The following is a 24,936-nucleotide window of genomic DNA, read 5'->3' as shown; positions in this document are numbered from 1 at the left end:
CCCGCGGTGGCCTGCCAGTTGGGCGGTGGGGCAGATCCGGGCCCTCCATGGCCGAATCTCGCGCCCCTACTCCGGATCTTGTGGGTGCCGTGGTGGATTCGCCCGGATGCGGTTGGCGGCGGCGAATGGCTGGCCTGGTGGCCAGCGGGCCCGGTTCGCAACTGCGGCATCGTGGCCATGCGGGCCCGTTGTGTGTGGTATGTGGGTGAATCCATGGAGGTCGCGTCTGGCGCCCTGCACTTCTTCTCGGACATCCGTCGCCGTGTGGAGCTGCTCTGGGATCCAACCAGGGCCCCGGCGCCGTGTCGAGCGGTGCGAGCATCCGTAGCTTCCTGCGGCGGTAAGGCGTTGTCGTGCTCTTGCTCAAGGGCAGCGGGGAGCTACACGGGCGCGGAGCGTCCTGGAGCGGCTCCATCTCTCGCAGGAGACGTCGTGCTACTAGTGTCCCATCCACCGCGCCTATGGCGGGGCCCGTGCAGGTGGGCTGCTGGCCAGGGCATGCGGTGCCCAGCGCCTCTTGGGCCGGTGGCCGGGGCCAAGAGACACACCCAGCGACCGTCGAACAAGCTCCTGGGTGAAAACCCTGCCCGACTTCTTGCTTAGGGCCGACGACGGTGGCGCAACTTGTGTCATCCACCTTCCTAAAGGCGTTGTCGAAGGATTAGTTAGTTCGTTGCGCGTGTCATTAGGGCCGTTCGGGGACGAAAGTCCTTCTTGTGCCCTCTTCAACGTTGTTGACGTGTGTGGACGTCATTCCCTTCTTGGAGGCTTCGTTGTCGGCCACCATCCGTCGGAGCCGCTCCTTGCTTGTACTGTGTCTGCCTGTGCTTCAGCTTCCTCTTCGCTTTGGTATGTCCACCTTGGGTGTTGGTGTTGCCGCAGTCGTCTATTACTTCGCAGCAGCTACCTGGTCGCTGGCGGATACTGTCGTTTTCTACTTCGCAGCGGCTACCTGGTCGCTGGCGGATACTGTCGTTTTCTACTTTCGCAGCAGCTACCTGGTCGCTGGCGAATTCAGTCTTCTTCTTCTTTGCAACGGCTACCTGGTCGCTTTACGGATCTTTCGGTGGATGCTTTGCCACTACGACTTCAACCCCCCCCAGTTGGCGACCATTGAGCCGGATGTCTTTCTTTCTCTTTTGCAGGCATAGTCGGTTAGTGTTTTGGAGGTGGAGGTTCCCCCACCCCTGTGTATTATTGCTGTTTGTTTGTGTTTTTAGGATTCCACCGGGAATCCTATGATTATTTGTAAGTTCTTTGTATCCATGTTCTGGCCTTTTTTTTTTGTCTTTCCTCTTCATGAAAAATGGGTACAAGACCCGATCGTGAAAAAAAAAACTTGAAGAAAAATTCCCTATGTTTGTATGATGTTTTCCTACGATCCAAATGGCCTGAATGAACGTTGAAATCAAATCTGTGGCTGTGAGGTGGGCTAGATGGATCGTGGATGCATCAGCACTTGTGCCGCACCACAGCAAGAGTAGTGTACTAGTGATACTCCAGTACGAACGGATCAACGGAGCAGTAACCGCAACAGTACATGTGCATGCAGATATGCAGCCAGACCTGTGCGTGGTCACGTTTGAGAGAGGCCGAGCAGGGTAGAGGACTGTCAGGAAGTGGGACCAGCAGGGACCAGTCACGAGGCACGAGCCATTTTTTTTTCTCTCTTCACACGGGACACAGGAGAAAGAAAGCCATGCAGAGAGAGAGCGATGCAGTAGCGACAACACAAAGACCATTGGAAATTTCCTTATTATGATGATCTTCAGATCATGATCCTTTCTGGAAAAAAAAAGAACGCAAAGTTGCTGCCAATTCTCAGCATGTTCGCTTGCTCGTATACGATCGTGGATTATAATCTGGAACAATATTTTTCTCTCACATCAAACCAGCCAGCACTAAATAATCCACGATCGTTTACGGCTGTCTGGGAATTCATTCACATCCTCCTTTTGCACAACCACACATGGCGTCCTCAACCTGTTCATGCATCTAGCTTTAAGCCAGTTTTAGGACGATCTTCGAATGTAATTACTGTAGGAGTTTAATCAGATCATTTTCCACGTTCTACAATGGTTGTAATCTTTGGGCAAAGTCACCTCCAACGGCTGTGCCTGTGCTGCGCTGCGCGGCCAAGGGTTATGGTGCATGGGATGGAAAGTCTGCAAGCAAGCAGAGAGCAAATTGATGGCGCCTGTCATGTCCCCTCCGACCCCGTCCCGTCCCCGCCGCCGCGGATTCCATTCCATATGCTCATTCCCTCCACCACCACCACCACCACCACAGTCCCCTCCCTCCGCTCCTTTTATTCCATGATCCACGTCCGCCTCGACACCACTGCGCGCCCGTCCACAGCCACCACAACCACAATGCCTCCTCCCATCCTCCTCTGCCTCCTCCTGCTCCTCACCGCCGCCCCCGCCTCCCCCACGCCGGAGCGAGACGCGTACGCGCTGTCCAGGCTGAAGGCGTCCCTCGTCCCGTCCACCGCCAACTCCACCTCCGCCGCCGCCGCGCTGTCCGACTGGGACCCGACCGCGACCCCGCCGGCGCACTGCGCCTTCACGGGCGTGACCTGCGACGCCGCCACGTCGCGGGTCGTCGCGATCAACCTCACGGCCGTGCCGCTCCACGGCGGCGCGCTCCCGCCCGAGGTCGCGCTGCTCGACGCGCTCGCCAGCCTCACCGTCGCCGCCTGCTCGGTCCGCGGCCGCGTTCCCCCCGCGCTCGCGTCTATGCCCGCGCTCCGCCACCTCAACCTCTCCAACAACAACCTCAGCGGGCCCTTCCCGTCTCCGCCCTCCGCCTCTACCTCCATACCGTACTTCCCGGCGCTCGAGCTCGTCGACGTCTACAACAACAACCTGTCGGGCCCGCTCCCGCCGCTGGGCGCGCCGCACGCGCGCACCCTCCGCTACCTCCACCTCGGCGGGAACTACTTCAACGGCTCCATCCCGGACTCGTTCGGCGACCTCGCCGCGCTCGAGTACCTGGGGCTCAACGGCAACGCGCTGTCGGGCCGTGTCCCGCCGTCGCTCTCCCGCCTCACCAGCCTGCGTGAGATGTACCTCGGCTACTACAACCAGTACAGCGGTGGGGTGCCGCCCGAGTTCAGCGCGCTCCAGTCGCTCGTCCGCCTCGACATGAGCAGCTGCGCGCTCACGGGGCCCATCCCGCCGGAGCTCGCGCGGCTGTCCCGCCTCGACACGCTCTTCCTCGCCATGAACCAGCTCACGGGAGTGATACCGCCGGACCTCGGCGCGCTCACCAGCCTCCAGTCGCTCGACCTCTCCATCAACGACCTGAGCGGCGAGATACCCGCCACCTTCGCCGGCCTCACCAATCTCACGCTGCTCAACCTCTTCCGGAACCACCTCCGCGGCGAGATACCGGAGTTCGTCGGCGAGTTCCCGTTCCTCGAGGTGCTGCAGGTGTGGGACAACAACCTCACCGGCAGCCTCCCGCCCGCGCTCGGCAGGAACGGCCGTCTGAAGACGCTGGACGCCACCGGGAACCACCTCACCGGTACCATACCGCCGGACCTCTGCGCCGGACGGAACCTGCAGCTGCTCGTGCTCATGGACAACGCCTTCTTCGGCAGCATTCCGGACTCGCTCGGCGACTGCAAGACGCTCACGCGCGTCCGCCTCGGCAAGAACTTGCTGACCGGCCCTGTCCCGGCCGGGCTCTTCGACCTTCCCCAGGCGAACATGCTGGAGCTCACCGACAACCTGCTCACCGGCGAGCTCCCGGACCTGATCGCCGGCGACAAGATCGGCATGCTCATGCTGGGGAACAATGGGATCGGCGGCCGCATCCCCGCCGCCATCGGCAACCTCCCCGCGCTGCAGACGCTGTCCCTGGAGTCGAACAACTTCTCTGGCCCCCTGCCGCCGGAGATCGGCAGGCTCAGGAACCTCACCAGGCTCAACGCCAGCGGCAACGCGCTCACGGGCGGCATCCCGAGGGAGCTCATGGGCTGCGGCTCCCTCGGCGCCATCGACCTCAGCCGGAACGGCCTCACCGGCGAGATACCGGACACCGTGACGTCGCTCAAGATCCTGTGCACGCTCAACGTGTCTCGGAACAGGCTGTCGGGCGAGCTGCCGCCGGCGATGTCCAACATGACGAGCCTCACGACGCTGGACGTGTCCTACAACCAGCTGTGGGGCCCCGTGCCGATGCAGGGCCAGTTCCTGGTGTTCAACGAGAGCTCGTTCGTCGGCAACCCGGGGCTGTGCGGCGCGCCCTTCGCCGGCGGCGCGTGCCCTCCTTCCTCCGGCGGCGCGCGTTCGCCGTTCTCGCTGCGTCCGTGGGACTCGAAGAAGCTGCTGGTATGGCTGTTCGTCCTCCTCACCCTCCTGGTCCTGGCCATCCTGGGCGCGCGCATGGCGCGCGAGGCGTGGCGTGAGGCGGCGCGGCGGCGGTCGGGAGCCTGGAAGATGACGGCGTTCCAGAAGCTGGACTTCTCGGCGGACGACGTGGTGGAGTGCCTGAAAGAGGACAACATCATCGGCAAGGGCGGCGCGGGGATCGTGTACCACGGCGTGACCCGCGGCGGCGCCGAGCTGGCGATAAAGCGGCTCGTGGGGAGAGGGTGCGGCGACCACGACCGCGGGTTCACGGCGGAGGTCACCACGCTGGGCCGCATCCGGCACCGCAACATCGTGCGCCTGCTCGGGTTCGTCTCCAACCGGGAGACCAACCTGCTGCTGTACGAGTACATGCCCAACGGCTCCCTCGGCGAGATGCTGCACGGCGGCAAGGGCCGGCACCTCGGGTGGGAGGCCAGGGCGCGCGTCGCAGTCGAGGCGGCGCGCGGCCTCTGCTACCTGCACCACGACTGCGCGCCCAGGATCATCCACCGCGACGTCAAGTCCAACAATATCCTGCTCGATTCCACCTTCGAGGCGCACGTCGCTGACTTCGGCCTCGCCAAGTTCCTCGGCGGCGCCACGTCCGAGTGCATGTCCGCCATCGCCGGCTCCTACGGCTACATCGCCCCAGGTAACAAAACTCACTGTTGCTCTCTCCTGCTGGGAATGCAGCATGGATTTGGCATGTCCTAGAAGCAGATCTGTGGAGGTCAATGGGGGACAAAAAGCCTGCCTTGGGATCACACAGGATTTGGGCTTTCGGGTTTTAGTGCTCGTGCTGTTGGTTTGTTTGTGTATCCATGTGGGCCCTTTCATGCAGCTCCTTGCCTGGAGCAGATCTGCCCACATGTTTGACTTGTCAGGTCCCTCATAAACTTGTCGGCTTCACTCTTCAGTGCTCTGTCCGTCTAATGCAAAGAGTCTTACTAATTATGAAATGTATTTTTTGCAATTTATCTGCCCACATGTACATTGATAATATTTTGTATAAACTTGATTAAGCTTAAATAAGTTTAATCTAATTCAAATCTAAAACTACTGCTTTTTTGGGGCTGGGGTAAGTAGTAGTGTAGTACATGTGCATGGATGTGGCAAGGGCTTCTGATCTTAGGCACAGTAAACTCTGATCATCATCTATTCAAATTCCGCACACTACTCACAAGAAAACTGCAATTACTTCAAACTGATGTGCTACAAGCCGTGTGATCCGTCTGTCGCATGCAGAGTACGCGTACACCCTGCGCGTGGACGAGAAGAGCGACGTGTACAGCTTCGGCGTGGTGCTGCTGGAGCTCATCACGGGTCGCCGCCCCGTCGGCAGCTTCGGCGACGGCGTGGACATCGTGCACTGGGTGCGCAAGGTGACTGCGGAGCTCCCGGAGGCCACGGCGGCGGAGCCCGTCCTGGCGGTGGCGGACCGGCGCCTGGCGCCGGAGCCCGTGCCGCTGCTGGCGGACCTCTACAAGGTGGCCATGGCGTGCGTGGAGGAGGCCAGCACGGCCCGGCCCACCATGCGCGAGGTCGTCCACATGCTCTCCACATCCGCCGCGGCCCAGCCCGACGTCCTCCACGCCTTCTGAAACGTGGCGCTGCGACGATTATTAACGGTGTAGGTGTATGTAATTGTCTGATGATCCGGGGTTAACGCCTGCAGTTTATTAGCTGCTCATTTCGGTTTTCTTTTTACTGGTGCCATTTGGCGTCGTTATCGTGTGTGAATTGTGATGGATGGATGTATACTACGACTAATAACCAGCACAGTGGCTACTCGTGATCCTGGAAGGTGAAAGTAGCGTGTTCTTATTGCGATGCGATTGGGCCATTGCGTAGCTGAATGAATGTGTGCATTTTAGTAGTAAAGTTGAAGCTGAAATGTCTCCATGATCTTACATACACATGCTCTGCTTTGCAATTCCTTGTCATCTTCACCTTCTTAGCCATGGAATGGAATCCGTAAAGGCGTAGGAATGGAGATTTCATTTAGGCTTCGTTCGGTTACTGGAGATTCAATCCCTGACGAAAGGTTTCTTCGTAAATTTATATAGCGCCGGAACCGTTCAGGCACGGAACGGTCCGTGGTTCCGGACCAACCGAACGGAGTGCAAGAATTTACCATATCCGTCGCGTCAGTGGATGATCGCAGGCCGTCCCTGCGGAATCGAATCCTGGCGAGCAAAGAACGGGACCTCTCTCGACTTTCTCCCTCCTTTATTCTCCGCTGGATTATCTGATCTGACTCAGACTTGTAAATATATATATATATCTCCTCTCCTGGTGCGTGGTTGCTCATTAGTCATTACCCATGCAACGCACAAACTGAGACGGCATATATACCCTGGCGTTGCTGCTGCTTTTGGTTATTCGGGATGGCTTCTTGTGAAAGATATATCTTCTTCTTCTTTCTGTTTTTGAACGACAGGTGTCTGCTTCTGGTATAGGCTTTTTTGAGGGAAAGGTGGCGATGTTGCGAAAGTTGAAAACGGCAGATGCAATAGGAAAGAAAAGGTTAGAATCAAAATGTTGGCCCTGTTTGGATACTCTAGCACAGCTAGAGGTTAGAGTTAGTTTCTAGCTCAGGACTAGCCCTGAACTAACTCTAGCCTAAGAGATGTTTGGATACAAGGGTTAAAATGATAATAAATGTGCTTTCCAAATCATTGGTGCGGGTGAAAGTAGAGAGAAAACAGTGGACCCCACCTCAAATAGCCCCAACTAGCCCAAATAATCACCTCTTTGGGGGGATAGTTTTTTAGGGTGGGCTAGTTGCAAATAACCCACTCTAGCCCTCCTGTTTGGCTACTTTAGGGCTAGTTGAGCTCCAACTAGCCCAAACTAGCTCTAACCCATGGATCCAAACAGGGCCGTTGTCGTGGGACACGGAATGGGTTGGGCTGGGCATCTCGGCATGGCTTGTCGTCGACATTTCTCTAGGCCTAGTCCATCAGTCACATCAACAAACCCCAAAAGTATAGTAAAATAAATACGGTAGGAAGGGCTTCGATAGATAAAATCCTAATATGAACAGGACACTATAATCCTTTTAGGCTATAAAAATGTGTTTGCTCCCGACTACATTATAGTAACCAGATAAAATAATCTAAAGGTCATCTAAACGCCTTAGATTATGGGTTGATTTATAATAATAACTCAACAACAGAGTTATTGTAATAATCTTATAATCCATCTCGAAACTACTTTTTTTTTCAATTATAGATCACTTGCACTCCAACTAACAAGAATCCGTCTCTATAATCTAGGGACCTAAATGTCCAAGATTATTATAAATAATCCATAATCTAGATTAATATAATCCAATTGAGAGCCAAACGGCCCTAAATAAGCAATGGGCTGAGGGACTCATTAACCACAATCATGCACGAGGGCATGATACTATCAAATCAAGAGATGCAAAAGCACCCAACATTAGACTTTTTTTAGAATCCAAACCCTAGACAAACGGAAGAAATGAACCCAAATTGAATCATACGAGCATAATGGCAAGGCACCAACAACGACCCAATCGACCGTGCCAACCTTGGAGTGAAGCAGCTCATATGGTGAATGGTGATAGTGCCCTTCTCCTCAATGGCGATGAGACGGTGAGTGAGGATTGAGGAGGCAAGGACGCAATTTGAGTCGACGTGAAGAGCATCAAGCAGTGTTGCCACAAATCGTGATCGCTAGCAAACGCTAACCGATGATCTTTTGGTTTTCCTCTCAACTTGGGAGCCCGCGGTAAGTGTTGCATATGCCCATATGAATCGTGCATATGTGGATGCTTGGCCTCCTAAGTTGGCTTCCCAATTTATCCCCTCACGCTTACACTCATAGTTGGTTATGGTGTAGAGTATCCCTACACACCAAAATCTAGAGTTTTGCATCCAGCAGATACATACAGCATGAGATGAAATAGAGTGGTGCTGCCTATAAAATATCCTTGCACATCAAGATATAGAGTTTCGCAGCAAGCACGATGCATACAACGTTAGATGCATGTGCTGAGATTTGAACTATACTAGATGGAGTCAAGAGACATTGGGGATTTGGGGCTGGGTAGGGGGCTCTTGCCCCCCTATCACGCATGAGCATCCTAAACAAAATAGGAGAGATGTCGAAGAAGAAATTAGTTCTCCCGAGAGTAATCTTAGTGTCACTCATTTGGTTAAGTCATGCACATGACTCTAGACCTAACAATAGGCCGTAAGAAATTAACAACAATCATGCACTAGATGGATGCCCGTGACTATGATGTTTAGATTTATCTTATAAACAATATGTATTTTAAACCAGAGGAAGATCTATTCGCTCTGTTTACGGTGTGAGTGTTTGTGCATGTACCACGTGTTGGTACTATGATTTGATATTTTTTTCGCTAATAATATGCCATGGTCTGATGCATAAATGACTGCGCAAAGTATTTTTTTTTCTGCCAATGTGCCATGGTCCGATGCATAAATGACCGTGTAGCATTTACTATTTTTCTTGCTTAATCATGCTATCTGTTTGATCACTGATATCATCAGGTATAGAAAATTATGGCAAAGATATTCATGTATCATTGCGTATTGGGAGTGACACGTTAGGACTCTTCCCCACACCGCAGGACACTAACTTACGCTTCGCCCAGTTGCCCACTTGCCCTAGTCCAATCCATGGAGCAAGGAACATTGCCCTTGGCCTCCAATCTGCTTCCTTAATCTGTTGTAAAAAAAAAATCTGCTTCCTTAATCATCAAGGAGGGAATTGTGTTCTATGAAAAAATCATCAAGGAGGAAAAAGGATAAACGGACTGCAATCGACGGCCCACCCATCAGGCAGAAAGGATCAGGGGTGTTTGTTTCCACCTCCTAAACTTTAGTCGTTGTCCCATCGAATGTTTGGACACATGCATTAAGTATTAAATATAGACTAATTACAAAACTAAATACACAGGTTGAGATTAATTCAAAATTTTAAGCCTAATTAGTCCATGATTTGACAATGTGGTGCTACAGTAAGCATGTGCTAATGACGAATTAATTAGACTTAATAAACTCGTCTCGTGGATTACTGACGAATTCTGTAATTTATTTTTTTATTAGTATCAAAACACCCTATGCGATGCCCGTATGCTACGGTTCGATTGGAGGACGAGATCTCTACATGGGGCGGTCGTGAGTGCCCGTGCCTATAGATGGCCAACGGGCCGGCCTGGCCCGGCATGGCATGGGCTCGTGCCCGCATGCCCGATAGCCAACGGGCCAGCACGGCATGCCGTGTCTCCCGGGCCGTGCCTCACAGGGCCACGGCCCTAGCCTTCGGCTCAGACACGGTCCTATGGGCCGATTTTCCTGCCGGGTCAGCCAGCGAAGCACGACTAGAATCACGGGTCGTGCCAGCCCACGGTTAATGAATTAAAAAAATCCCGAAGCCAAAGCCCACCGGCGAGCTCGACTGCTCCACGCGGCTCCACCGCCGCCACTGCATCACCGCGCGGATGCGGCGTCCCCGTACCACGCCGCCGCCGGATCTGACCAGGGGAGGAGGCCCCGTCCCCACGCCGCGCTCCTGGACCGGATCCATCGCCGAGGAGCGAGGCCGTGGCGTGCCACCAGAGTGGCCCCTTTGGCCCCCGTCGGATCCACGCGAAGACGCCGTCGTTTGGGGTCGCGCAACCACTCGCGAAGCCGCAGCCGCGCGCGGAGAAGACCAGATCCGAGAGGAGGGGGCTGGATCTGGGAGAGGGTGGGGGAGGGCGCGACCGTTGCTCCCGATCGCTCCCGCAGCAGATGCCACCGCCTTGGGCTCGCCGGATCTGAGGGAGAGGGCGCCACCGTCGCTAGCTCGCCGGATCTGAGGAAGAGGGTGCCACCGTCACTAGCTGCTCGTCGGATCTGAGGGAGAGGGGAGGAAGAGTGTGGGGGGAGGGCGGCGCCGCCGCCACCATTCGTGTGGAGAGATGGAGGAGGGAGTGGGAGAGGGAGGTCGCGAGGAGGGAGGAAGGGCGCGGTGCGTGGCCGAGGCGCCGAGCGGAGCGGAGAAGGGCGAGGCGCGGCGACTGGACGAGCCACTTCCGCTTATATATGCGGGGGCGGGGCGCGGGAGGGGGGGGCGGACAGGCCGAGCCACTAGCGGGTCGGCTGCTATGTAGCAGGCCGTGTCGTACCGACCGTGTCGTACCGGCCCACGTACCTGGGGTAAGGCCCAGACACAACCTACTCCTCCGGACCAAGCCAACCCGAACCCATTAGCCTCTATGCCAGATTGTGCTTTGGCCGGGCCAAGAAACAGGCCTTAGGTCAGGCCGACAGGCTCGAGCTACATGGCCAACTATACCCGTGCCGGACTGCCGGGCGCACACGCTTCTCAACTCTCACCAATGTTACCAGACATCACGCACCCACAGGTGGGACCTCAGCCAGGTCGGTAACCCACAGACGGCCCCACAGGTCATGGACAGCGGAGCGCCCGCCAGTCTCCACCCAATAAAGCGAGCTAACCATCCCCAACCGCGAAACCGGGCCCCACCGTCCTCAAGCGCGTGGACCCCACCCGCCCCCGTCGCCACGTACGCGGCCGGAGCGCCCTATACAAGCGCCACGTCGCCGGCCGGCACGCCGTCGCCGCGTTCCCCACGGCTCTTCCTTCCTCCTCCGGCGAGCTATAAATCCCTCCCGCCGACTCCATCCCCATGGCATCCCGCTCCCGCGGCTCCCCTTCCTCCTCCTCCTCCCCGTCGTCGAAGGCTAACCCTTGGCCCGCCCCCTCCGCCCCGCCGCTGTACCCGACGCTCTCCATGGCCGACCTCGCGCCCGTCGAGATAGGGCCCGCCGCCTCGTCGCCGACGGCGCCGGGCTCGCCCTCGCAGCACGACAACGCGCCGCCGCCGTCGGAGGACGTCCTACTCCGTGTCCCCGGCGCGCAGCTCCACCTCATCGACCGCCGCCGCAGCCACCCGCTGGCCGCTGGCGACCTCTCCCTCCTCCGCATCCGCTCTGGCGACACCTCCCTCGCCGCCATCGCGCTGCTCGACCCGGTCCAGTGGCCGCTCGCGCGCGATGTGGCCGCCGTCAAGCTCGACCCCTGCCACTACGCCTTCTCCCTCACCGTGCCGGCCTCCGCCGACGACCCCAGCCCCGAACCGCTCCACTACGGGCTCACGCTCGCCCACCCCGACGCGCGACTCGATGGCGTCCTCGCCACCTACACCAGCTTCTCCGTCCACTCCGTGGTCGGCACCAAGGAGCTGGAGGGCAGGGTGCGCGACGAGGTCGAGGCCGCCGCGTACTGGACGGCCGTCGCGCCCAATGTGGAGGCGTACGGCGGCGCGGTGGCGAGGACCATCGCCACGGGCGCCGAGCACCTGGCCAAGGGGATACTGTGGTGCGGGGAGGTCACGGTGGACAGGCTACGTTGGGGGAATGAGGTCCTCAAGAAGAGGATGCAGCCCGGCGACGCCAACGCCGAGGTCAGCCCTGAGATGCTCAGGCGAATCAAAAGGTATTAGCTGTCTCTGTTTTTTCTTTTATATAACAATATAAATTAATGTCCTTCTGTCCTAGGTATTATGAAATTAAGGATGCAATCTAGCAATGTTTGCTTTGTACATCATTTGTGTATGGTGTGTTCTTTCTAGTTGTGCGGCGCCTTGATTCCTTGTTTTTGTCATCTAGAAGAGGCTCCCGATCCCTCATATTTCTGTAGTGACGCCCAATGAAATTGACAGAGGAACTTTGGGATGGATTTCAGAAATGGGCTAAACTGGATTAAACCTATGCCCATTAATATATGCTGATGTCATAATGATACTGTTCATTGAAGTGTTGTTTTCTGAACTTGTGGTTGCCTAGCTGAGTAGTATATGTTGGTGTTAAGACATTGTTCAGATGCCTTATATCTATGCTATCATGATATGTGTAGATCTAGTATAGCGTTTGAACTTTAAACCTTTTTTGTGATCATATCTGTTGCCAATACCATCTCATTCTGTATCTGTATATATTGTCTTTTACGATCTGTTCAATAGTATACAGTGTTTTTTTATTATTTAAACAATTTTGGACATAGATAATTTTGGCATATTTTGTGGGAGTTACCTTTCTGAGATATATGGTTTCAGACAAATATTCGAGTTGCTTAAGAACATTGATGCTTACAATTGCTGGCAGGGCTAAGAGGGTGAGCCAAATATCTGAGAAAGTGGCAACTGGAATTTTGTCTGGAGTTGTGAAGGTTACTGGTTATTTCACAAGCTCTCTGGCGAACTCAAAAGCTGGCAAGAAGTTCTTCAATCTGTTACCTGGAGAGATTGTCCTTGCTTCACTTGATGGATTTGGTACGTGTTGTTATTAACATCTTTATGGTATAAGATCGTGTGCTTGTGTGTCATTATTGATTTTATCTAGTGGCATGTTATATATCAACTCAAATGTGTCCACCTTGCATAAGTCAACAAATATTTGAGATCCTTGTTTTCCACTGATCTCTGTTGATGTCTGTGTATGTTCTACTAGTTTCTGTGTAGATAGAGATGCCCTGGGTGCCCTTTAATAGTGTCCTCAATAGGTCTGAATGTTTATGCATTACCTACTATGCCTAGATTGCATTTGTCTCATATGTGGACCGAGATCCTTGTTTTCCACTGATCTCTGTTGATGTCTGTATGATCTACTAGTTTCTGTGTAAATAGAGATGCCTTGGGTGCCCTTTATAGTGTCCTCAATAGGTCTGAATGTTTTTAATGAAGATAACTGTTGTAGTTTGACTTCTGAGGGAACTTAATTTCAGTACTCAGGTGCAGGTTGTAGTTCTTGTTTTCGTTATTTTTCACCATCTCTTTCCCACATGACACAGAGTAGCCATATGCTTTAATGCTGCAAAGTAATGGTGAACCATTGCTGCTCTACTGAGTGCTGATTCATTTTAGCGATACTGATTAGCCTCTATAATATTGTGGGTAATGAAGAGTTGGTGTCACAGATGATGATCTATAGTCAAGTCGTTAAAGATTTCTAAACATTAGTAAACTTTCACCTCATGCTCTGGAGATGGGACTCGGCTACTTTTCACCCTGAACGTTTTGTATTCTGCTTGCCACCATTGTTTCTGATAGGGTGGTCGATACCTTCAAATTCAGGAAGATTGTTGGCTCCACCTGATCTTTGTGTCCCATGGACAAATGTCTGCTATATATGTAGCCCTTATTTGATATGCTTTATTGTTAGGATTTTTCATTGGTGTTGTCATTGTTGTTATCCATTTACCAACTAAACTGTGGGCCAAGCTTTTTCAACATTTGCTGACATATCTTCTGTTGTCGGTAAACAGGAAAGATTTGCGACGCCGTGGAGGTGGCTGGAAAGAATGTTTTGTCCACATCATCAACTGTGACGACTGGGCTAGTATCTCACAAGTATGTGACGTTCTCAATTCTCCAAAAAAAGATCCCATATCCTGCATCACACTTCTCACCGAGTGTTAGCTCGTCTTTGATGAACGCGAGTAGACTAACATCCCTTGCACTGAATTTGTTCTCTTGCAGGTACGGAGACAAAGTTGCAGCGGCAACAAACGAAGGGCTGGACGCCGCCGGCCACGCCATCGGGACGGCGTGGGCCGTGTTCAAGATCCGGCAGGCCTTGAACCCCAAGAGCGTCCTGAAACCCACGACGCTGGCCACGTCCACCATCAAGGCTAATGTTGCTGAACTTCGCGCAAAGCACGGCAGCAAGTAGTTCACTACTTCACTCCTGCCGCCGTTCGTAACTGCAGTGATCCCTATAACGAAGGATGTGACCATCTAGTCTTTGAGCTTCATCTCGTTCTGTCACGACACGGATGCTCTGCTTCCAGCAGCGGCGTTCGCATGTAAATTTGTGTGCTGAAAGCCTGAAACTGAAAGCTTACACTGCTCAAGTGACCGCGTCCTTCTCATGCCGATGTTAAAGCTTTATTGCTGCTGTCTTGCCGTCGGCCGTCGCTCGAGCTTTATTGTTTTTCGCTGCCTTACTTCTTATGGCTCCTAATTGACGGCTAAAACCTACTTTTAGTCCTTGAACTATCCCGAGTGGCTGATTTTGGCCTCTGAACTTGAACACACTGGTCAACTTTGGTCCTTCCAACTACTCCAACCGAGGTATTTTTTTGGCCATATCATTCAACTGTTTTGAAGCCGTTCACCACGTCAACATAGGTCTAAATACAATGTGGAGGGTTTTTCACAATTAAGGTTCTCTTTGGATCGAAATTTTTTAAAAAAAGGAAAACTCGACCCGTAGAGGTGAGACTGGACGACCATAGACCTGTGTTTTGGTGTGGGACATGCGAGGGCATTTTTTTTACAATGCGCTGCGCATGCAGAGGTTGGGAGTCGAACCCTCAACATGGAGCTTCCCACCACTAGGTAGCTACCAGCCGAGCTTCGCGATCAAAGAAATTCATATAATTTGCATAGGAATTTACATAAATCAATTCATGTTACTTGAAAAAAGACAGAAACAGAAAAAAGGGAAATCTCGTATTTCAAAGAGGAATTCTTTCATAATCCGATCGATTTCAACAAAAGATGCATAATGAGTGTTATGAAGAGAAACAACATGCTGACAGCAAAACGATGTTAGAGGTATGTGAAATCGAGTTTGGAAGCAACTACAAACGAAAGGGGGCACAATTGGGCTATATTCACAACCGTAGGAAAAACTGCCCAAGCCGGTCTTGTTTGGGACCTAAAGGCTTTGTTGTCGTTGTTGTTGTTGTTGTAGGAAAAAACTGCCCAAGCCGGTCTTGCCTGTTTGAGAGCAAATTTGTCCAAATTCGATCCAAACTCCTCTAAACTAGTGAGAAACATGTGGGAAATGTTTTAGGAAGATTTTCTGCTAAGATAAGACCATATCCTTTACTTAAAATGTAGCTTCTATATTTCTTTAAGGATGGTAGGTTATATCCTTTATTTAGAGGAATGATGCCTCTTTTAGAAAATCTCTTAAAAATTTAGATATAGATGGTGAGATAGGAGATCTGCAACAACGTCTTCATATCCTAAGATGCTACTTTTAAGTATAGAATATTGGATAGGATATCTAATGAAAATGCTCTAAAGGACGGTTCATTGTTTAGGTATCAACTCGCAAGTGGTATGTCAAGTTTTGTATCCATAAATTACTTGCACCGAAGACTTGTTCTTTCTGTCTACTCTAGCTTTACAATAACTCAATAAGAAAACATTTACTCTAGCTTTACAATAACTCAATAAGAAAACATTCTAAAAATCGTATGAAACACCACTTACATTCCTAAGGTCCAGTGCTGCTTACTGTGTTTGTTTCGATGAGAGCTCAAGGGTAATTACGACTTTTCTATGTGTATACTCTCTTCGTCCTAAAGTAAATACACGTCTCGCCGTCGATGAGTCACTTTTTAAAAGTTTAACTAAAAATATAGAAAATAATATCAATATTTGTATCTTTAATAAGTTTATTATGAAAGTATACTCCATGCTCAATATAATGATATACTTATTATATATACATCACAATATTAATGTATTTTTTTTTTCTAAATTTGATCAATCTCTAAAAAATTTAACTCATCAGAAAAACGAGACGTGCATTTATCGAAGGGTAGAAATACTCCCTCCGTCCATAAAAGAATGCAATTTTCGTTTTTCGAGAAGTCAAACAATTTGAACTTTGACTAAATTTATATAAAAAAATGCAAACATTTATGATACAAAAGTAAGTATCATTAAATTAGTTAGAGAATATATTTTTATAATAAAATTAATTTAGGTTAAATTTGAACTTCTTTACCCGTAATTGTATTCTTATGACCGCGTGTAGACGGTGAGAGTGAAACAGCAACCACCAGCCCAACCGCGTCTGCTGCCCGTCCACTCCACCACCACCCATTCGGTTGGGCTCCATGTCCATGGGTATGGTGATGGGCCCGCAGGCCCCCCAGCGCTGGTGGGTGGTAGGCTCGGCTCGGCATTCCCCTCCGCCGCCCTACGCGCCCAACACGTCCCCGTCCAGATTCATCCACTCCTCTTCCCCTTCGTCTCCGTCCGCTCCGCCCCTTTTCCCCTTCTCGTCGTCGCAACCGCCGCCCATCCGGGGCTTGGATTGGCCTTCCCCCGCTGCTGCTGGTAGGTAAGGAACCCCTTCCGCTCTTCGCTCCGACGGATTTGCTCGTTCCGTTTGTCTCTGGTAGAATCTGTTCGCCTGCCGCTGCCTCGAATCCGTTTGTCTCCGGAGCAGCGACGGAGCACTAATACTTACAATTTTCCGATGGTTTGTCATGTTCCCAGGTGGATGTGCCCTTGACTGCCCAGCGCCCGCCCGCCCGCCCGCCTTCCCGCAGCAGCAATGGACGACGGGGACCTGGATTTCTCCAACCCGGACACGTACCTGTGCCCGGCGCTCGGCACCGACCCGCCCAGCAGCTGCTCCATGGACAGCTACTTCGACGAGATCCTCAAGGACACGGAGCACCACGCCTGCACGCACACCCACACCTGCAACCCGCCCGTGCACGACCTCTCGCACACCCACACCTGCGTCCACGTCCACACCAAGGTCGTCGCCGCCTCGCCCGGCGACGGCGCGGAGACCGCCGAGTCGCCGTCTGAGAACAATACCACCACCGACAACAGCAACGCCGCCTCCAAGAAGCGCCCCTCGGGGAACCGCGCCGCCGTCAGGAAGTACCGGGAGAAGAAGAAGGCCCACACTGCGTCGCTCGAGGAGGAGCTGGTCCACCTCCGGGCGCTGAACCAGCAGCTCATGAAGAAGCTCCAGAGCCACGCCGCGCTCGAGGCCGAGGTGGCCAGGCTCCGCTGCCTGCTCGTCGACATCAGGGGTAGGATCGAGGGGGAGATTGGCGCGTTTCCCTATCAGAGGCCAGCGGCGGCGGTCAAGAACATCGACCTCATGTCTAGTGTTGACCAGGGAAGCTTCCTCGGTGGTGCTGCGGCCCAGGTTACCAACGCCTGCGATTTCAGATGCAATGATCAGATGTATTGCAACCCTGGGATGCAGGGCGCTATCAGTGGTCAGGTGTTGGGACAAGGTGCCTGTGATGTCGCGAGTATCCAATGCATTGGAAGCAACAAGTCTGGATCCACTAAGCTACCTGTCTGTGGGGGAATGGATACAGTATCTGCTGTCTGCTTGCCAAATGTTGAAAAGAAGTGATGGTATGTAACTTGCCTTTCCATGTTATACTTTTAAAAGCTCCTGTGTATCTGCTAGATAGATTAATTTCAGTTATCATTTTGTTAGCAATCCGTAAATGCATCTAAACTCATGATTTTTTTTCCACGACGGTCGAAGCCGAATTTCATTACGGCATTACACATGTAACTCGTGATTGTATTGCTTAGTAGCCTTTTGTTATCTATAGTCTTAGCTGGAAAAGAGTATAACTCGACTCTTGCCACCGAGCCATTGTTTTGTGGTTTCATTGATTTGCTGAAGTCTGGCTGAATGCAATTTTGAGTGAATTGACATCTTATTGTGAATGAAGATAAGATCTTCTTTTGTTCCATCTTGTCAATCCAGAGCTAGAGTTGTAATGGTCTATATTTCAGCTGGATGTCTTGTACCCCTTTAAAGGCATTGCTAGTCTTGTTGAGACACCAGAAACTAAGATACTCCATATGGATCAACAGGCTTGTAGTGGTCTATTTCTCAGCTGGATGTCTTTAAGGTGTCAGAAAATTCTTTTAACCTTCATAAGTCCCTTTACCTTTATGTTGTCCTTTGCACTCAGTTCAGTAATTGTCTCAAAGTGCCAGAACTGGCCAAATAATTCAACCAAGTACCAAGAACAAATGGAAATATTATATTTTCGTGCTGTCTTTTTTTTCCTTGCTCATGTTGAGGGTGGGCGGGTGGTTGGGTTCAAAGTGGGTATTGTGATATTGTTCTCTGGCTTCTTTTGGTTATAAGAAATAGCGGATTGCCTCTGTCAAAATGGCGATAGGCAGTACGATACTTTCTATGGTTTTGCATGGATTATCTATCATAAATAGGGTATTAGAACCATCACATGTTTTTCTTTTATGTTAGTTTTCAATAGTTTGTTGTGGTGAATTGAGAGATAATAAACAACATTGAACAATCAAGGGATTCCATCAATATCTGACTATCTGTACTTGCTGGGGCTTATAGATTCAGCATTGGTGGGTTGCTCATTTCGTCATATTTCATCTTGCTAGATATGCTTCCTGCTAAAATTCTAATAGCCTTTTCCTAGGCATCCCAGCTGCTACCTGCGAGCCATGATATGCTTGAATCATGTTGCCAGCAAAGGAAATCAGGACACTACATTTTGCACGCTAAAAGAAATAGCTGGGGCCTCTATGCAGGGATCCTGATTCAAGGTCTCATGATACCGCATAGCAGTTATGCATGCATTAACACCTCCAAATTTTTTCTAATCATGACTAAAGATGAGATTCCTGGCAATTCCAATTTTGTCAAATCCATAGCTAAAGTTTTATTTTCAACTGGATGCTTTCTACCTTTTCAGACCTCCTAAGTCATCTGTGGCTGGTTGAAAAAATAATATTACCCATTTTATCATTATCTTTTTTACACATTTCATTAGTTTCAAGCACCAAAACTATTTAAAACATGGAAACGACTTAACCTGGGTTTCAGCCTGTCAGTATTCAAGGCTCAAGCCATGGTACATCTGTTTTAACCTAACAGAGTAGCTCTTGTTTTCGACGTAGCCCCATATGTAGCCGCTGCCTGTAGCTGAGCAAAAGCAGGAGGGAACATTTTGTCATTTTTCGTACCTGCTGCCAACGCCTGCAGTGCGCCACGCCCACACCACAGCTGCCACCTCCCTCCACGATATGTTCCATGCTTTGAAAGATATTATATGGCTTAAGTTTATGGGTTAGATTTACAGTCAGGGAGAGCCAACGGACTTGTCTTAGTCGTGATATAGTGGGTACTCAGGTGACTACATTCGACTTTACGACTTAAAAACTGCTTAGTTCTATAGGAGTGTGATACTTTTTAAGATTGTGCTTGGCCAACTTATCAAACACTGGGCTTCTGAATATAGGTTTCCATATTTTTGTTCTCGGTGCTACTTTTGATTATTTCATGTTTGGTCAGTTGAGCAATCCTTAAGTACACTGGAATTTTTCCTTGACAATCCAGCTTTGACCTGTCACCGAGCCATTTTATTGGTGAATTATGTTACCATAAAATAGTAAATTAGGACACTACATTGTGCATGTTTCAAGAAAAAAAGAGAGAATGTTGTGCACTTGAGAAAATAATAATTAGGACATTATGCCATGGTACCATATAGCAGTACTATAGACATCAATAACCTCCAAATTTTGATACTTCTGAAGAGTATTTTGTTTCACAGTGATTTCGTATTAGCATAAGTAGCTATTGGAGATTGTAATACTTGGGTTGGTGGCTGGCCTTTTTTTGGGAAAAAAAATGTGATATCTCCCTGTAAACTGTGTGTTCTCAGTTTTGAAGGCAGTTCTTTAGGTTGTACCATTTGTGTATCTTGCTGTGCACCAGTTTTCCTGCTTTATTTTGTTTATTAAGCTGTTTTTGTTATGAATTTTAATACATTCTTTTTTGTGGTATGTCCATTTGATTTTTCAATTACTGGACTGTAGTAAAATTGTTGGTAGAATTTGTTACTGAATGTAGCTATTGCTCATATCTTACAATGGAACTTATTCAAGAAAAAAAAACAGAAGATGATGTCTTATTCTTCAAATAGTTCTATCTGGATAGGTTCATATATTTACCTTAGCACTCGACAGTCAATAGCCCCCCCTCTCCCCCTTTTTTTTTGCATAATTTACAGAAAATAAACCTGATAAAAATGGTGGCATTTTATTATTTGACACCTTTCCCGCTGCTAGGAACTTTTCATGTTCTAAACTCACAAGTAACACCTGTTCTATTATTCCTTTTTCAGGACTCCTGACAGTGTTTATGGTCTCTCCTTTTCAGAGACTGCTGGGGCTTCCCGTTCTGCCTCAAAGGAACGCTGTATAAACTGCTAGCTCTTCTATGTAGGACCGCACTGGTTCAAACTGCTATGTGTGTGAGTTTGTCGCCCATGATGCTTCTATGGTGCCTGAGGTGATTCAAGTTTGTTAGCTCTCGAGCCGACAGGACATCCTCGTTTATTTTCCTTAGTTCCCAGATGCTCTCTGATCAAGTGCAGAACTGGACCGGGTCTGAAGGAGTCGAACATGAACTGGTTAAAATTTGGCATATGTGGTTTAAGACAGCTCAGATTTTTGTAGAGATCTCAAGTTTAATGTGAACCCTGTTGCCTATGTAGATGCATCGTTCGCGAAATCCCTTGTGTGGGTGCCATGTCTCTCTGCTGCTATGTGTGTGATCCGAGGGAACCTGGATTTGTTTATTGTTTGAATGTTTTACTATTTCATTCGCAAGTAAATAATTTGTTGCATTGATTGGAATTTGCATGGGAAGTTTAATAACTCTAGCCCTGACAATTCTGATGTATCAGCAATTCTATCTCTTACCCTGTGATGCTGTTACGGACAAGTCGTTATGGGGCAGTGGTGCAGGGCGTTAACTCTTTTGTTTGGGGGTGTCTGAAAACTTCTGCTCCAATTCTGAATGTTCATATTTGATATTTCTGGGTTGAATGGTTTCAGCCAAAGGCCCAAAGCACGATAATGTGTACACACCCAGCATGTTCATCGAGGACATGTTTTTTTGCTGACATGTGAAAGTTTAGATAGAGGAGATAAGTGAGAGTGTTGTACAGGTAGCAAGTAGCAAGCACATCCATGAATCAGAGGGATGTGGCAGCACCAGATCATCAAGAGTACTCATTGCTGATCACTATATGATGCAGACAAAAAAAAAAAAAAAAAAAAAGAAAAAGAAAGAAAGAACAAAGGAAGTAGCCTGCGTTAGGGGGCGGGTGTCCATTAGGACACGGAGCAGCAGCAGCCGATATAATCACCTCCGTGAAGTCAGAGCTCTAGAAGCACCTGCTGCAGCGCGACAACTCTCTCCATAGGAAAGAGTCCATCTTCAGCGTCAGGTATAACAGACGTGGTAATGCGTCCGGTAACAGCAGCATTGCTTCCTCCAATATCCTCCAGAGATCTTCAGGTAATGAATGATTGGTATTAACCTGTGCATATTCGTTGAGCTGTATAAACACCTGCTGCAACGCGACAACTCTCTCTATAAGAGAGTCTATCTTGAGCATCAGGTAGCACGGATGGAGTAATGTGATCGGTAATAGCAGCAGCTTCTTTCTTCAACCTGTCCACCATCATCAAGAGAGATTTTATGTCTTTATATGTGACAGCATCGGTGCTGGTGAGGCCGGCAGCTGAGGCTCCACTTGTATTGCGGGTGTACCGAAGGAAGGAGAGTTATAAGCTCTTGATATTTTATTTTTTCCAGCTGCTAAAATGGACGTATTTGAACCAGTTGACTCTTCTCAGACTCACTTGATCTTGATTTCCTCTTCTTCTTGCTGAATTTATCCTTGACCTTTTCCAGAGTTGGCACGCCCCTTGTCTCATCTATAGCCCTGAGACGATCTAACAGGGGCTGGGGATCCGCCTCCGCCGCGCTCAGCGAGGCAACCGGCGAGGGGTCGAACGACATGGGGGCGGATCTCCACGTGTTCACCGCAACGTGGAAGGGAGAGAAGTCGCCGGAGCCCTAACCCTAGGTCGTCGACGCCGTGGGAGGAGGCGCGCGTGTGCGGTGTCGCCTAGTGGATTGGAGAAGGTGAGGACGGCCGACGTTGCAACAATTGAAGACACACACACACACAAAAAATATATATATATATATATATATATATATCCTTGATTTGACATTTGCAACATCAATTATTCGGGCGTGGAAGACCATCCCAAAGAATATCCACAAGGATAAGACCATATCCAGAAGGATAAGACCGTGCGAGATGGAGGACAGCGCAAAAGGAATATACAGTCACTCTACTGTAGCCAGGACAATTATTCTCAGTCCAGCTGTCTAGGCAACAGTAAGAAAAGATAATTTAAGACTCTGATACCACTGCGTAAGGGGGGCGTATTCACCGGGAACTCGAACGGATTCGGAATTCAAACTCTAAAATCTCGAGTTACTATTCACAACACTATTTAAATTCATGGTTACTATTCAAATTCGGGATATGAACAGTGCACGGAAGTAGCTCAACCACTTTAATATTCAAGGCATGAGGCCTCTGCAAGTATGGCATGATGTCGCTTTCACTCACAAAGATTTTATGGATGCTGGATGAGTGAGTGAGTGATTAGTGCGATTAGTGAATATAAATATTTCTCAGGATGATATGTCGCTTTCGCGATTAGTTAAGCTAGTGCTTAGTGAATATGCATATGCGGGTGAATATTTCTAAGGATCTTTGGCAGGCTGGCGAGACTAACAGTTCAGCCGGTCGTGCGACTATGCTTGTGACAGTCCTACTCGGTACTCACCGTATGCATCACTGGCTCGCTTCGGAACCAGGCTAACCCGGTCTACTCCCTCGCTATCCCCAGCCACGCACACACAGGACTCAGGCTCTATCGTCTCCCCAGACAGTTCCACCTGAAGGGAACACTTCTCTGCGCACACAGGGTTCTCTACAAACACCGCTACGAGAGCTAACACGAGAACAACACACGCAGAGGCTTCTCCTCTAGGCTCCCTAGCATAGAGACATCGCCCCATATGAACGAGCTTGAAGGAAGGCAGGGATTAAAACAGGAAAGCTTAATTCATTTCCACAGAGCAAGCTTACATACGGCTTTCCCTTTCGGGAAATCCCAAGCACTTAGCATAAATCTTAGGGATTACTTTACAAGCATAGGAAGATTACGCGGACCTCCTTTATTCTCTAATTTACATAGGTGGAATAATACAGCGGTAGTGGGTGATTACTACTAATGATGGATGATTCTCAGAGTCCTTCTGAGATCATGTGTTCATGGTGTATGTGTGTGGGTAGAGAGTTGGTGGAGTGGGTGGTGGATGAGAGTGCGCGTCTGAGGCTTCGGTGTGATGCTTGGCTCTTCGGTCACTGGTTCTTCGATGCTTCTTCCGATGCCGAATGAATACGCCCGACGTCTCCATTTATAGCATGGAGGGAGTGTCCTTCATGCTTATCGTCTGAAGGAGCCTTCGGGGCTAAGTCTTCAATTATCTCTTCTTACTGTTGTTTGGACAGCTGGATTGAGAATGATTGTCCTAGCTACAATAGAGTGACTGTATATTCCTTTTGTGCTGTCCTCTATCTCGCACGGTCTTACCCTTCTGGATATTCTTTGGTATGGTCTTCCACGCCCGAATGATTGATGTTGCAAACATCAAATCAAGGATAGGCATGCGGTATTATCTCCATGGCATGTAATATTATCTATTATCTCTTCTCCGGATAAATTGTTGATAACACCTTATCGACATAGGAAGTATATTTCTTATATGGAACATATATTTTAATTTTTATAATATTAAAATCTAATATTCTGGTATTTGTCCATGACCACGGATATCCAACATCTCATCATCATTTTCCTCATAGTCTTTCATTATATTCTCAAATTTTTCATCTATTTCACCTTTTATTTCTTATAAGATTTCTTCCTTTATGTCTTTCTTCCATTGAAGAGTTATTGACTCTAATTTTTCTTTCATCTTGGTATTAACATATTCTTCACTTAATGGATCTATATCTTTTTTACCGCTTCTTTATATGTATGCGGTCTGGATGATCCTTCTTCTATAATATTTGGCCCTGCCCATATTAGTTTTGTTTCATTGGCCTTTCTATATTTTTAGATATAGTCTTTAGCTGCTGGCTCTAAGTAATAGTTTACTCCCAGAATAGTTCCTGCATATGAAAGAGCTTGATCAATATCTAAATATTTTTTCCAAGACACTCCTCCATCTTTTTCTTTTTCTATCTGCTGAGCTATAACTTCTTCAAATAATATATAAATTCCTGGTGTTTTTCCTCTATATATATAACATATATGGGTTTTTTCTCTATATTGCTAGATGGTTCTTTTGGTTGTATTTTCCCATTAATCATATGAAAGTATTCAGCCAAACTATTTAATATTGCTAGCATATAACCTTTATCTTCTCTTTTATTGTTATATTGAAACCAGAAATTGTCTAGAATGCATTCTTGTATATCATCTAGAACAATATGGTCTTAAGGCTTGAATTTATAAGTATTTGGTGGGAAAATTCTTAGCTTATTATCAGTTCTAAAACTGAAACATTCACCCCAATAGTGCTTATTCCTCTCTTCATTCCTGCAAAATAGAAGATCGTGAAAATATATCAGGCAATGTATTATCTTTGCCTTTTATATGCTCAAATATTACTTTATAGCCATTTCCAGAAATAATATCTTCGAATAGAACCTATCGCCTAGTTGAACTTTTCTTACTATTGATTTTATTGTAGTATCTGCATATAGCTTCACAGTTTGTTCTGACTGTGAACTCTTTAAATCCTAGATATAATCTAAAAACATTTATTGCATTAATAACAGCTAAAATTTCTCTATC

The 24,936-nt window shown here is 49.1% G+C and overlaps 3 protein-coding genes across 5 annotated transcripts; all 3 read left to right on the top strand.

Moving 5' to 3' along the window:
* Positions 1–2,372: 2,372 nt before the first annotated feature.
* On the top strand, positions 2,373–6,245 carry LOC136528288 (leucine-rich repeat receptor-like kinase protein THICK TASSEL DWARF1). The gene is made up of 2 exons (XM_066521230.1): positions 2,373–5,010; positions 5,604–6,245. The coding sequence occupies exons 1-2, from the start codon at positions 2,373–2,375 to the stop codon at positions 5,957–5,959; spliced, it is 2,994 nt and encodes a 997-aa protein (XP_066377327.1). The 3' UTR covers positions 5,960–6,245.
* Positions 6,246–10,887: 4,642 nt separating this feature from the next.
* On the top strand, positions 10,888–14,318 carry LOC136528292 (protein EARLY-RESPONSIVE TO DEHYDRATION 7, chloroplastic-like). Its single transcript, XM_066521232.1, has 4 exons — positions 10,888–11,858; positions 12,527–12,693; positions 13,686–13,770; positions 13,900–14,318. Exons 1-4 carry the CDS (start codon positions 11,050–11,052, stop codon positions 14,090–14,092), a joined length of 1,254 nt encoding a protein of 417 aa, XP_066377329.1. The 5' UTR covers positions 10,888–11,049; the 3' UTR covers positions 14,093–14,318.
* Positions 14,319–16,271: 1,953 nt separating this feature from the next.
* Positions 16,272–20,829, top strand: LOC136528294 (basic leucine zipper 23-like). Of its 3 annotated transcripts, none has more exons than XM_066521237.1 (3): positions 16,272–16,504; positions 16,663–17,550; positions 20,322–20,829. In XM_066521237.1, exon 2 carries the CDS (start codon positions 16,721–16,723, stop codon positions 17,546–17,548), a length of 828 nt encoding a protein of 275 aa, XP_066377334.1. In that variant the 5' UTR covers positions 16,272–16,504; positions 16,663–16,720; the 3' UTR covers positions 17,549–17,550; positions 20,322–20,829. The 3 variants fall into 3 exon arrangements, with proteins under 3 accessions (XP_066377334.1, XP_066377335.1, XP_066377336.1); XM_066521238.1 differs by having other exon boundaries at positions 16,283–16,500; XM_066521239.1 differs by having other exon boundaries at positions 16,283–16,504; positions 20,357–20,829.
* Positions 20,830–24,936: the final 4,107 nt, after the last annotated feature.

Source organism: Miscanthus floridulus, chromosome 19, assembly GCF_019320115.1.
Source record: "Miscanthus floridulus cultivar M001 chromosome 19, ASM1932011v1, whole genome shotgun sequence".
Classification (NCBI taxonomy): Eukaryota; Viridiplantae; Streptophyta; class Magnoliopsida; order Poales; family Poaceae; genus Miscanthus; species Miscanthus floridulus.
This window is presented reverse-complemented; position numbering and strand designations above follow the sequence as displayed.

Coding starts and splice junctions, on each gene's coding strand:
- LOC136528294 (XM_066521237.1), top strand. CDS start 16,721: ATGGACGACGGGGACCTGGATTTCTCCAACCCGGACACGTACCTGTGC.
- LOC136528288 (XM_066521230.1), top strand. CDS start 2,373: ATGCCTCCTCCCATCCTCCTCTGCCTCCTCCTGCTCCTCACCGCCGCC. Junction 5,011..5,603: donor CTACGGCTACATCGCCCCAG/GTAACAAAACTC, acceptor TGTCGCATGCAG/AGTACGCGTACACCCTGCGC.
- LOC136528292 (XM_066521232.1), top strand. CDS start 11,050: ATGGCATCCCGCTCCCGCGGCTCCCCTTCCTCCTCCTCCTCCCCGTCG. Junction 11,859..12,526: donor ATGCTCAGGCGAATCAAAAG/GTATTAGCTGTC, acceptor AATTGCTGGCAG/GGCTAAGAGGGTGAGCCAAA. Junction 12,694..13,685: donor TGCTTCACTTGATGGATTTG/GTACGTGTTGTT, acceptor GTCGGTAAACAG/GAAAGATTTGCGACGCCGTG.